The 13,328-nt window shown below is 44.1% G+C and overlaps 1 protein-coding gene across 1 annotated transcript in view; it reads right to left on the bottom strand.

Moving 5' to 3' along the window:
• Positions 1-12,859, bottom strand: part of FGF2 (fibroblast growth factor 2) — a 30,701-nt gene extending 17,842 nt beyond the window's left edge. The window contains 4 exon segments of the mRNA XM_065634958.1: positions 12,050-12,413; positions 12,415-12,590; positions 12,593-12,709; positions 12,712-12,859. Coding sequence (XP_065491030.1) covers positions 12,050-12,413; positions 12,415-12,590; positions 12,593-12,709; positions 12,712-12,859 — 805 coding nt within the window.
• Between the last annotated feature and the right edge of the window lie 469 nt (positions 12,860-13,328).

Here is a 13,328-nt window from a genome sequence, read left to right as displayed (position 1 = left end):
CCCATACAAAGGCACATTGCTTTGCTTTTGCATGACAACATTCTAAGTGTATCTTTTTCCTTTATGCCAGCCAGAGGCATAAAACCACTTGCAGACAGAGCTAGGGTCTTCAAAATGTAAACATCTACAACAAAAATATACACTTCTGAAATATCAACACTTCAAAAAGTTCTGGTTACACTTACAAGTAAATCCAAGGCTTTAAACAGAATAATAACTTGTGTAACTGTATATCAACCCGCTAACCTAGTCTACTGTTTAACATGGATATTCAGGGATCTTAGAGTTTTAATCTTTTTAAGTAGTTCAAACACTGAATACAATGAAAATTATTTCCCTGTTCAGGTTCTTCATTTATTTTCATCTATATCTTAACCCAAATTCCTATAAATATTCAGCTCCATCTAACATATACCTATCACACTGGGAGTCCTCCCCCAGAAACACTGATGACCAAATACACAGCATCCTCAAACGCTCCCTATAAATTTCATATAAAGGATAGCAAAGTCATCTTGCAGAAGAATAATTTCAGAATAATGTAACATACAACTTCTCTGGCAACAGTCAGGCTTAGTGCTCCTTGCTTACATGCCCATGTGTAAAACATGAACAATTACGTTTCTTCATTTCACACAGCTTGCACAAACCAACTGATCAAACTTCATCGGGTCCTTTAAAAGTTAAAAGAAACTAGAGTTTCTGTCTTTTGCTTACAAAACACAACTTGGGAATTTTGTGCTGTGATTGTTTGGCATTACTCAAGGATTTCAAACACCATACACCACAAGTACCCTATGGTATAAAATGATTCTCCGTACCTCGCTGCCACACTGTTCGCAGTCTCCTTGTCACTGCAGATGAGCTGACTGCATCACTTAAAGTCAAGGGGGCAAATCCATGCAGAAAAAATTACTAACTTTACCAGAGAAGGACTTCCTTCATTACTGGGTAGGTGTAATAAAGCCTATTCTCTGAGTTACCGATACCTTTACCTCAAATTCTTGATTTAGAACCACGTTTGAGGGTTTCCGAATCAGGGCAATTAATGCATGTTCACACACGTTATTCAGGACTTTTCCCAAAGGGCTTTTCTTAACAAGGGTACAGTAATCCAACATGTTTCTTTAAACTGCTTTCACTTCATTTAGTATTCACAGAAGTCCATTGCAGACTAACCACTTCCAGTTGCTCAGCTTTAGAACAAAGCTGGTACGACTGTTTAGCCAACATAGTAATGTCACTAATATCAGAAGACACGTACAGACCCTGCAGAATTTCAGCTCTTTGTGTTTACCGTGCATTCACTTATCTCTGTAACTATGACCTGTTTTTCACCTGCAGCAAAATAAACACACAAAAACAGGGACGAACTGAGACAAGCCCAAAAATGTGATTTCAGAAGACAGAGAAGGTAAAAAATATCATTTTTAAAAGGCATTTTTAGTGCTCCTTCACACAACACGCATTCAGTAGTACATAGTATTTTAGAGCTGTAACTGATGTCGGAGCAGTGGATAACAGATTCGATGCGATAAAAGGAAAACGCTGCCCAAGTAGTGGTGAGAAATTGCCAACCCATCGACATGGAAAAGCTCAATTTTAGAAATGCCAAGAAGAACCTACAAACTGGATTTCAAGAGAGTCTGAAGCACAGAGGAACTGTGTCGGGCACCAGCAAGACGGCATAGCGCACAGGGCAGGAAGAAATAACAAGCTGATAAGGAGGAGTTCCTATGAATTAAGTTGCCCTTTAGAGTCAGTTACTCTTAATCTGGCCAAAAAGTTAAGAGACAGTGACCATGTGGGGTTTGAATTTCCCCCACCTCCCACACCAATGAAAAGATGACTTATCAGAATTAATCACTGAGTCTTTAATAAATATTTGCAAAAAATCAACTAAATAAAAACCACAATCAAAATCCATACACATACAGTACTTCACTGGTGCCTGTTCGCCTAGTTTACCGCAAGGACAATGCAAGGACATTAAGCCTGGAGACCTACTTCATCCTCCATCTATTTTATCCCCTTCCATCAAGCTGTGTGTATCCACCCTATGCTGACATTTAAATAATGCATCCACAGGGGAACAGCATGAGTTGCAGCTAAGGACAACAGCTGTCAATCACTGCTGACCCAGAACAGTAGTGAACCATTCTCTTCACAAACAGGCTCTAATTTGCTTTTGAATGCAGCCTCCTTTGAGCATAAAGAGTTCTTCTTTGGAAAAACCCCAATCCACTAACACCGAAAAAAAAAAAGGCACAGTGCATTTTTAGACTTCTCCTTCAAATATCTGGCTAACACTCTTCACATTTACAGCCCCCTATGACCACTTCAAGGAGGCAGATTGAATCCACCGCGGCACCCGGTCTGTACCGGGGAGCCAAGACCTCAGGTCTGCAGGACCACAGCAAGAGGGATCAGGCTGTAGTCACTTCCCCAGCTCTCTGAATAAAAACCCACTGCTTGTTCTGAATACCTTCATACCGTACTAAGGCGGCACACGAGTATTTTCCTGACAACAAAAGAGACAATCACCATCTGCAGCTTGGAAGAACCTACTTGGCTCTGCTGCTTCAGCCAGAGCGTTACTAGTACTCACTGTGCTGGTTCCAATCTATTTGTTGAGTTAAATCTCCACACCGCTCCAGGCTTCAGTGCAAGAGCACGCTCCCAAAGCACGCCACGGCTACAAGCCCCAGCGGTCGCGCTGCCTCGATCTACGCCACATCAAATCAGAAGGCAGGCCAGATGTCTCTCAATCCTAACAACATTTCCTCTTAATATCACATAGACAACACTGATCCATGTTATTAGAACTTGATCACTGACATTCAGCCTCATTTTGAGACACCTTGCTCTGATCTTCAACATCAATAGTAACACCTTGCAGTCACTTTTACTAGCTCGAGCCCAGACAGGTAAATGCTCTGGATGACAATGCTTCTCAAAGCAGAAAAGAAAGCAAAGGTTGGGACTGAAATCAAAACTGGCAGCATGGGACAGTTCTGTGGACCTCTTCAGTTTTTAGGAATTCCTGAATTTCTAAGGACACAAGCATTGTAGGTCTTTTTCCTCAGTTTTCCTCAATTAACTACATTACTGTAAGTAAAACATCCACAGTGATTCTGTAAACATCTGTTAAACCACAAAATGAATCCTTCATATTTACATATTCAGAAGCATGGCCAGACGCACGTTTAACTTATTCATCCCAATTGCTCCATTACAGTCAGAGGAACCCAATGAACTGAATCCATACACTATTTCCCAGAAACCACTCAGTCTAACAAGCCTGTGCAGCAGGACACTGCAGGTGACTTCCAGAGAGAGATGACAGCCTCTCCCTGTATTTCCTCTATACCACCCTCACTGGCTGCTTCCTCTCGGTAAAAAAGGCTTTTATTTTTGTATCCATCTCTGTTGCCATAGGTATCAACAGGACTGAGGCGAGTATTGCACAAAACTACTTTACAAGGGCGATTATCTACATCCAGAATTTCAGTCTCACTACTGGTCTTCCCAGAGTTGTGGGACTATATTAACACTCATTGGAATATGGTCCTAAAATTACTACTCTAACCTGAAATGTAACATAGGTGATGACTACGTGGACTCTGTTCATCCTCTTCAGGTCATCTATCAAGGAAGACGCTGTGATGCCCATACACTTGAGTGTGTTAAGGGCATCCTTTATCAGCAAAAATAACTGCAGTGTTGCACCATCACAGAATCGCAACAGAACATGTAATAAAACAAATCAGCATGATAAAAGTCTGGAGATGGACACCAGATAATGCGAGGACAAGGATGGGTCAGCCTGAAAGTAGAAAGGAAAGAGCCACGAACCAGACTGCAAGTACTTTCAAGCTGTATCACAGCTGATATCTATCCTTGTCTTTACAAAACACACCACCATGCAGTATTTCATAGCTGCGAGTATCAGGCTTTTGTGATTTGCACATTCCAGCTGGAATCCTAATAACGTCTATTTTATGAGATCTGCTAAAGTCTCAACACAAAGAAGCAAGCTAACAAGCTCCACAAGACAAGAACATAATTTCACCACATTGCCACTGCAAATGGCTATGGAGTCTAGTTCCTACTTCGCCCTTCCATAGTACCATTAATGTCTTTCTCCTCTGAATCACTCCAGCAATGTGATTTAAAGCTCTAAAAGTCAAACATGACTGATAAGTTCATACAGGATCACTCAACCAGAAGTGTACCATGACAGCTTGTGCACGACATCCTCCACCCAACTTTGTAGACATCATCTCATTTATATTCTCGGACGAGCATATCAGGCTCCAGTCAAAATCTGACCCTACCCTGAACAAACAAATACGTAAGATAATAATCCCGAAATGCCATAACACTCCAAACAGTCGCCCTTTAAATATTTTTATTGAGAAGTCAGGAGGCAGCAGAGAAGGCAGACAGGAACTCACATTTACCCATATATTGTCAGAAAAGACATCACCAAAAATGGCAAATGAAGAGACACCTGCTTTATTTTGAAGTGTACGGTCTTGAACAGATACTGATAAAAGGATATTAATTCTCCGTGAGAATTAAAATGCAACCTCATTACTGACTTTTAGACTTCACAAGTCATGCCATAAACATTTCAAATATCACTTGCTATAGATATTCAGTCCACAGATTTCATGCAAGTATTTTTTTTTTCAGTAACAGTAACTTGATTCTCAGGATAACCTTTATTTCAAAACTGGATTACATTAACATTATATAGTCTGTTTTGCTTTGAGTAGATAATTGGACTAAACGTGTTGCCACCAACTATCGAAAAGCTACATTGTTTCTAGAGTTATTAACCAGTTAGGTACAACTGATCACCTCTCAAGTATTCTGAAACAACAGATGAAAGGTGATCCCAGAGCAACACTGCCAAAAGTGCTAAAAACCATAATAATCAAAATACAAACTTCAGTCTTCTTTCAGTCAGATCAGAAGTTATGGATGGATTCATGGATTTATTTCAAACTGCCTGTACAAATGACGAAATATCAGAAAAATAATTTTCTGGAGGGAAAAAAAGGAAAAAAAGGGTAGAAAAAGAAGTTAAGCTCAGAGAAAAACTTTCATAGAAACTCTTGTTACACGTTTCATTTCATCATGTTAACAACTTTAAGTATATAGCAACGACTGGATAATTGTTTTTTAAAACTGCTTGCCACACATGTAATCCAAAGGAGATGGGAAAAGCTTACAGAAACAGAATGTCACTGAAAAGATCATGATTTAAAATTTAGGCTGAGATATTGATTAATTAAAGGGCATTTAAACAGAATTCTAAAAAAAAATAAAATCCTGCAGTGGAACAAGCTCTTGTCTTTTAGAAAATATGATAGATATATTCTGTGGAAACTGAACATGAGAAGAGAACATTTTTCTGGAGTCTGCCTTCCAACATCTTTTGAACCCTGTGACTGTTAATTCTACTGCCAAAACCAGAGCTACATCTCTTCTTGCCCAATTCAACTGTCTGTGTACTTGGCACTTCTCTTGCTTTCATTACAGAATACAGAACTTGAACCTGCTTTTATTACAGACAGTGAATCTGAACACCTTTTTAAAATCTTTAGTAATAGACACCAAACACTTAAAAAAAAAAGGAGGAGGAAAAAAAAAGAAAAAAAAAAAACAAACACAAACCCCCAGACTTTAACCAACTGCAATTTGGTCTCTTAATCTAGCATGTCGAAAGAAATAACATCTTTTAAAAAGTTACTAATATAGTTCACCTTCTGTAAAATGATTTTAAATACATCTCCAACACACGATAAACTTTTTCTTAGAATAAGTTGCACAAAATTCAAGCATTTATTAGCCAAATAAAAACCATTAGCAGATGCCTGATCTCATTTTCTTGATGAGCAATTCAGGAATATGCAGCTCTGTTTTATCAAGATGACAAACGTCACCGAGTCTTCATTCTGACTTCACTAAACATCATACACTGCAGTTTTTACCGAAAGTCTTAATCTACCCATATAAGGGGGTCATAAAGACAGCTTTTGCAAGAACCTGCAGTTATGTGACTACCTCCATAATTTGTCTATATACTGTCAAACTATTATACATTATCTGTGTTTGTCTTATTTATTCAGCTATGGCTGTGCAACTGCTAAGCAGGAGTTGGACTGTTTCTTTTGTAATCAAGAATATGTAACTACCTACAAGCACTCCCGATTTCTAAAGCCCATGAGAAGATTTAAGGGCTAAACCCTGCCCTCTAGTGTACCTGGGGATGGCAGTGCCTTGGGAACCTTCCACACTCTTCCAACAGCCCTTTCCAAACCGAGCAGAAAACAGCTGGGAGAGACAGGACAGTTTATTGCCCACTAGAGACATCTCGTTATTTGCCTTTTCTATCTTCTGAGTGTACCCACTACTCAGTCACACACCTTCGGGGGGTAAGACTCACCAAAACCTGGGCAAGAGGACAACGGAGGAAAGAACGTCCTATCCTGAACAGCACGTGTCCGCAGTGTGCCCAGCCAGCAAAGGTGCTCTGTCCCCCACCTAACTGATTTAATAAATTCACCCTGCAGGACCATGCAGAAAAACAGTATGATGGTATTTATGGTATCATATATTATGAATTAAGCAAAAGACACAAAGGAAACACATTCTGAATTGGGGGCGGGGGGGCACTCTCTGCTACATCATGCCCTAAAAACAGCTACACATGAGAGCCAGGAGCAATTTCTGTGTTGACTATGTCGCAAAGCACTAGTATTTGGCAAACCAGCTCAGGTCTGTGCAATAGATCAAAAGTAATGCAAAACGAGTCTGGTTTTAGACAGACTAGGGTAGAAGGAATATATTTGGACATTTAGGGCCAGGTTTTCACAAAAAAGCCAACTCTCACCTAGTGCTAAGATTTAGAAGAGGATGCCCTGTCAACAGCTCCAGGCACGTCTGTGGAACACTGAAATGGGAGAGGAGATCTTCTGAGTCCCATATAACTTATGCACATAACCGGCTATTGAACCATCATAGTAAAACGCTTTTGCTCAAATTTTTGTTTCTGAGGATCACTGTTAGTTCTTTCTCCTATTCGTAGGAACAGCACTCAAGATGTCTAATTTCTTGACTAACCTGGTATGCTCTAAAAGTCTGCATATACTTCAATATGGTCTTTTCAAAACATTTACAGTGTAACCATTTAAATGTTAAGATTTTTACTTGTATCATACACAACACTAACAACCATCTATGAAAGGAGCTTTCTTAAGAAGAAATTTTCCTGGACCAGAATTACCCTATTTTACATTTTCTTGAGATATTTGTGGAAGAGTAGCCAGCTACCGAGCAGGAAGAAGGTACTTCACACATCTGCAGGGCTGACAAAAGCTCATGGCGCTGAATCCTTTCCGAGTGACAGACTGGAGCCTTGTCACCTCATTAACAAGTGGATGAGAACAGCTCAGGATTCCTTGGACACCTTAGTTTACGCTCACCATAAAATAAAGCTGCTGAGAAATTATGGAAATACATAAATGCCAACCATTCCTCAGTGAGGGAAACTGTGAAGGGAACCAGCTGTGCTATTAGACATTTTCTAAAATGTATGGATAAGCATTCCCTTTCCATTCCCCTCACTTTTCCCCTTCTCCGGCACTGTGGCCTCTTCGAGGCAAACACCTCTGGAGACTTTCTAAAAGCCTTTCCAGAAAGACCGTGTTCTTTGTACTTTTTCCAGGACCTAAATCCAAAGTTGTTGATCAAGAACAACAACAAAAGACACACGTATTTTTTGTTGTTTTGCTTTAAGCAACAAAACTCCCAGAAAGTGCCTTCTGTTCCTGGTTCTTGTTTGTCTGAAATGTACCTCTTCCAGGGAAAAAAAAACCAGCAGAAGTCCCCAGGGTGTGTCCAAAGGGGCACTTCACTGAAGTCACTGTACAACACACATCAGATGTGGCAATATCAACCACGTACGACGTATTGTCTTGTTTTTCAGCTGCGTGAATCATGCGATTCTGACCCTCCAGCACACAGGACGTAACCTTCCATTCCTAATTTCACTGACGACATTATTATGAATAAATGAACGTGAATGGGGTGAGTGTAAAACAGTCAAAGCTCTTGGTGCCATGACATAAAACAGGCCATATACTCCGAACAAGTTGTCCTTTGTATTAAAGGCAGAAGGGGGTGAGCAAAAAAGGGCATGGATAATGGAAATTTGTTTACAGTATTAAATTTTGCGTTGAAACATAAGGAGTTAGTCATTTGCCCTCTAAAATAAAAACTTCCTTTAAAAGTAAAAATGAGGATGTGCTAATCAAATGCTATTTTGTATAATTAATTCATAAGAAGAGCAGCTACCACAAGAATCTCTCCTAACTGTCCTTTAATTAGTTTTCTAAACCAAATTCTCTGCAGCCATTATATTTCTTTTCTCAAAACCATCTTACAAAAAAACTTTTACTTAAGTAAGTGAAACACCATGAGGTATTTTAAGGTGTTTATTTTCTTTCATGTTTTTTGTTTTTTTGTTGTCTTGGTTTTGGGGGTTTTTTAAGTCTTTTCACATTGTCCCAAGATTAATTGCCATCTGCCATGCCAACGCGACCTGCCAGGCATAACACAAGATTTCACAGGGACGTCCACGGAGCAGCATTCACCAGGTCAGAGTTCAGCATCGCGCAGATTCGTATCGAATGACGTATTTACAACAAAGATGCTAGGGATGTGAACCACGTAATGCCATAGCAACACGCCTTGCTGACGCTTCAAGCACTGATTTCGCCACTTCTCAGAACTAGAGTTCTTCCAAGAAAAAAAAAAACAACAACAAAAAAAACAACAAACGAAACACCAAAAACACCAAACAAAGGGTTGTCTGATAACGAGGAAAGGAGGAGGGGGGGAGGCAGTCCCTGAGTAGCCCCCTGCGACTGCCTCCGCAGAGTTGAGCAGCAGCGGCACGGTGGTACTTGTCTGCCTACGCGCACTTGTTGGAAGTGAGTCCCACCAGTCCTACAGCTGTGTCACACTTACAAATCATTCTTTTTAAATAAAGGGATTTTCTGCAGATGACCAGAGAGTGTGAAGCTCAGGGGTACCTGAGGAGCTCCCCAGGAGCTGATTTTCTGCAGTGCAGGGCACAGGCCACGTCAGTCATTTAAAATTCAGGTTTTCCTTTACCTGTTGCCTCCATTCACTTAAGAGGAAAAAGGGTAGGAAAACAGAGGGGTTTCAGAGAGGAAGATAAGCGCCGAAGGAAAGGGAAAATACCACTAGTGATCAGATAGTACTGAAGTGGCAGAGAAGATAAGTTGTACAGAGACAAAATGGAGAGCCAGAAAGAAATGACAGCAAAAGTAAAGCTATAGAGCAAAACAGAGAAACTTGAAAGGGAAAGGCATGGAAAGATTAAGGCAGCACCACCAACAGGAAGATTTGAAAACGTAATTCGGTACTAAGAAAGCAGCATGTGAAGTCAGTTAAAATTCCTAGCATTGATAAGGCTCAACAGGAAAACAAAAGACACATTAGGAGGACACAAAACCATAACATTAGAATTGCTCTGGCAGAACGGCTAGTACTATTTTTCCTGGCAGAATAATAATTTAAAAAAAAAGGTGGTGGGGGGAATGATTGCAGGGAAGCTCTGTGATGAAGAAGGTGACAATGACAAACACCACCACCACTCAGGGCATCCAGGCCCAGCCAGGTGAGCACAGAACAACAGGCACCACTGCTGGCATCCATCACCACAAAAAGCAGAGTACTGAATGAGGTAGCACCTGAGAGCCATGGCAATGTCTGGAGACCCAGCTTCAGCCCTGTACATCCCCAACTCAACATCATCTCCCCTTGCAGCAAATTTCCAGCACATTCTCATTACTAATTCTAGGGGTGAGATAACAGGTTTGAAGAACTAATGAGACTTATTTCCTGTAAGAATTCCCATATTTCCCAAATATAAAAGGCTAACACAAGCCAAATATGTTACTGCACGCTTTCCAGCACAGACTTGATCCTGTGCAGTAACTGACTGTTATGTGTAAAAACCAAATCACTTATCTATATGGTAAACTAATGCTTTGCTTTAGGTATCAACATTTGAAAAGCCCCCATGCAATAACTGACTACATTGTATTGGCAATAACTATATTTTGTTACTATTCACCACACCATCGTCTACACTTCCCTTTAAGCCAGTATCTGAGAAAGACATTGAAGTGCAACCTGGAAATACTGTTATTTGGGAACAGTCTGTTACAGTATTTCTTTGGAATTTTAAGAAAAGTGTTTTTGCAAATGGTGAATGTCCAAACTGGCAGGTAATATTAACAACTTTTTGTCTGTCTCCTCACTTCCTTCTCCTCTTCATCCCCTGACTTAAGTCCCCTCTGTGCATCTATCACTCAGAGGACAGGTGCAAAAGAGATGAAGAATCACAATCAGATATTTCACCGGCTCCTTATGCCAAGCACCTGCAGACAGGCCACTGCCTGGTCGAGGTGCACACATTGTGTAAGGACAAGCTTTCTCAAACCAGGAATTGAATTGAGCCTGTCTGGCAGAGAGCTATACAGCAACTCCTTGTACCTGTTTTGAAGGAAATACCTCACGGGCATTTCAAAAACTTGCCAATCTTTCCACAAGAACTCCATGCTCAACACTTCCAAAATATTCTGATGTCTGCGAAAAGGCATTTTGTTCGTGGGACAAAGAACAGCCTGCGTTTGTAACAGCGACGTGCCCCACGGTCCCTGTGAGACTGCCTGTCAGCAGGCACTGAACACCGCAGAAGGCAGCGGCCAGCTCGGGTCGCCAGACCCTCAGACCACACTAACCACGGAACCACAAGCTGTGCTCCCAGCTCTGGAGCCTCTTCCTCCCTCAAAACATCAGCTATCAGGAGACAAACTGCTTCTACCGAAATCTACAGGTTTTATCTGCATTTCATCTTGTCTTAATTAAGTTTGGTTTTTTTAATAAAGACATGCAACTTTTTAAACCAAAAAGTGTTTTAGCAGCACTTAGTTGTTAGTTTGGAACAGGCTGCCCAGGGCAGTGGTGGAGTCACCATCCCTGGAGGTGTTCAAAAGGTGTTTAGATGAGGTTCTTAGGGACATGGTTTAGTGCTAAAGTTAGGTTAGGTTACGGTTGGACTTGATGATCCTGAGGGTCTCTTCCAACTGAAATGATTCTAAGTGCTCTCTGTTTCCCACAACAGATTTACACATCTGTTCCTAAGAGTACTTCTGTGCTAAGAATACGTCTATTCATGACAACTTACCTGCACTGGAAAAAAAAACCACCTTCTTTCTACCTTTATGCAACCACCATATTTACCACTGCTGGGTAAAACAGCAAAGTGCCATTACATCCATTTAAGAGCCATGCAAACAAACTCAGACACCTTCAAGCACGTAAGCACATTTTAGTGCATTTGACAAGGTCTGGAGTGCAGCAGGTGGAACGAAGAGACACCAACACGAGTTTGCACCGGGACACCCCAGCAGTGCCGATGTGGCACCCGGCCGTGGAATGCCCATCACGGTCTGGGGCCACCAGCTGCCCCCAGCGCGGGCGGGCACGGCTGCGGGGGCTCGGGCGGCAGCACAGCCCGCAGCCCCCGGCCGCTCCCGCCGCCCCCAGCAGCCCCGCCGGCCCGGCCCAGCGCCGCGGCCCGCACGGCGAGTCGGGGACCAAAGCAGCTTGGGGCTCGGAAGCGCACCGGCTGGAACTTGCTGGGAGGTGGGTCTGCAGCCTCAGAGCCTCTGCGAGGGCGACGGTCTCGGTGAAAGTTAAATACAGGGAGGCACAGCAAGATGTGGATTTGCGATACTCGCCTGTACGTGCATATGAATAAAACATATGCCTCTACATACATACTTATTTATATACAAGAGTACGCATATTTACAGACGTTCTGTAAGCAACGCTCACTGCTGATGCTTCAGCAGGACGCGACGGCCGCCGAGGCACCGGCCCCTCTCGAAATTCCCGCTGCCTCGGGCCGGGGGGCCGCCCGCCCCGGTGGGACACTCACTGTGGGGGTCGCTCTTCTCCCGGACGCCGTCTACCCTGCCGTCGGGGTTGATGCGCAGGAAGAAGCCGCCGTTCTTGCAGTAGAGCCGCTTGGGGTCCTTGAAGTGCCCGGGGGGGAAGGCTCCGCTGCCCCCGTCGTCGGGCAGCGCCGGCAGCGTGGTGATGCTCCCCGCCGCCGCCGCCGCCATGCGCCGGGCCCCGGCGGCGCCCCGCCGCCCCGGGCCCCCGCCGTCCCCTGCCGCCAGCTCCGGGCGGCCTCGCCCCCTGCCCCGGCCGTCCAGCCTCGCCTCGCCGCCGCCCGCCCCAAGCCCTGCCCGGCCGGCTCCTCTCGCCGGAGGGTCCGGTGCGGTGCGGTCTGCTCCCGTCCCGTCCCGTCCGCGGGAGCTGCGCAACGGCGCTGCCGGCCGGCGGGAGGAGGGCGGGCAGGGAGAGCCGAGCACGCCGCGGACGGGCTCTCCGGCGGCACCGGGCTGCCCCCGCCGCCGCCCCGCCCCCGACCGCCCCCGCTCCGCGCCGGGGGCCGCTCCCTGCCGGCGGGGCAGTGGGCGAGGCGCTTCCCTGGGGCGGCCCGAGGGGCAGAGCGGGCCCGGCTGGCTGCGGGGGGCACTACGAGCCCCGTGTGGCGCCGGGCGGTAGCGGGCCCCGAGACCGGGCTGGGCTGTCCCGGAGCGGGGCGGCGGGGTCCGGCCCGCCGTGAATCGCGGGGCTTCGTGCCGGGAGAGCGCGGCACTGCTGCGCGGAACAGCGGCTCCCGCCGCCGGCAGCGCTGGGAACGGGGTGCGACGGACGTGCCAGATTCAAGGTCAGACATCTTCTCCATTGGCTTTATAAATAGAATAAAGTAACTGGAGAGTTATTTTAAACCAGAAGAAGTTATGTGTCCTCTGTATCGTATTAAATTGTTTAAATCACAATATAATAAAATGTGTTGACCTGTTAAAATCCACATGGCAACCATTTAACTTCTGTGCATATACTAGAGAGAAACTAGTTCTAGTTCATCTGTAGCACACTCATGTACTGCTATCTACAAAAGGCAACAGGACAGAATTCTGGCATCGGCCTTTTAACAACACTACTAGTATTTCTAAAACAAATGCGGACGTAGCTTATAAAGTGTATAGACCCATCCAATACAGTTTGTGCTTCAGGCCAACAACAAAACTGAATGGTTTGTTTCAAAATCCATGATTTGTGCCCCAAATCGACTGTCTAGCAGCAGGGTGTTCATGCCTGTACCTTGGGAAGCTCTCTGACTTCAAAGGCAGCACCAGCAGCCC

The sequence above is a fragment of the Caloenas nicobarica genome, chromosome 4 (genome assembly GCF_036013445.1).
Source record: "Caloenas nicobarica isolate bCalNic1 chromosome 4, bCalNic1.hap1, whole genome shotgun sequence".
Lineage (NCBI taxonomy): Eukaryota > Metazoa > Chordata > Aves > Columbiformes > Columbidae > Caloenas > Caloenas nicobarica.
Note: the sequence above shows the minus strand (reverse complement) of the source record. Positions and strands in the feature narration are given on the sequence as shown.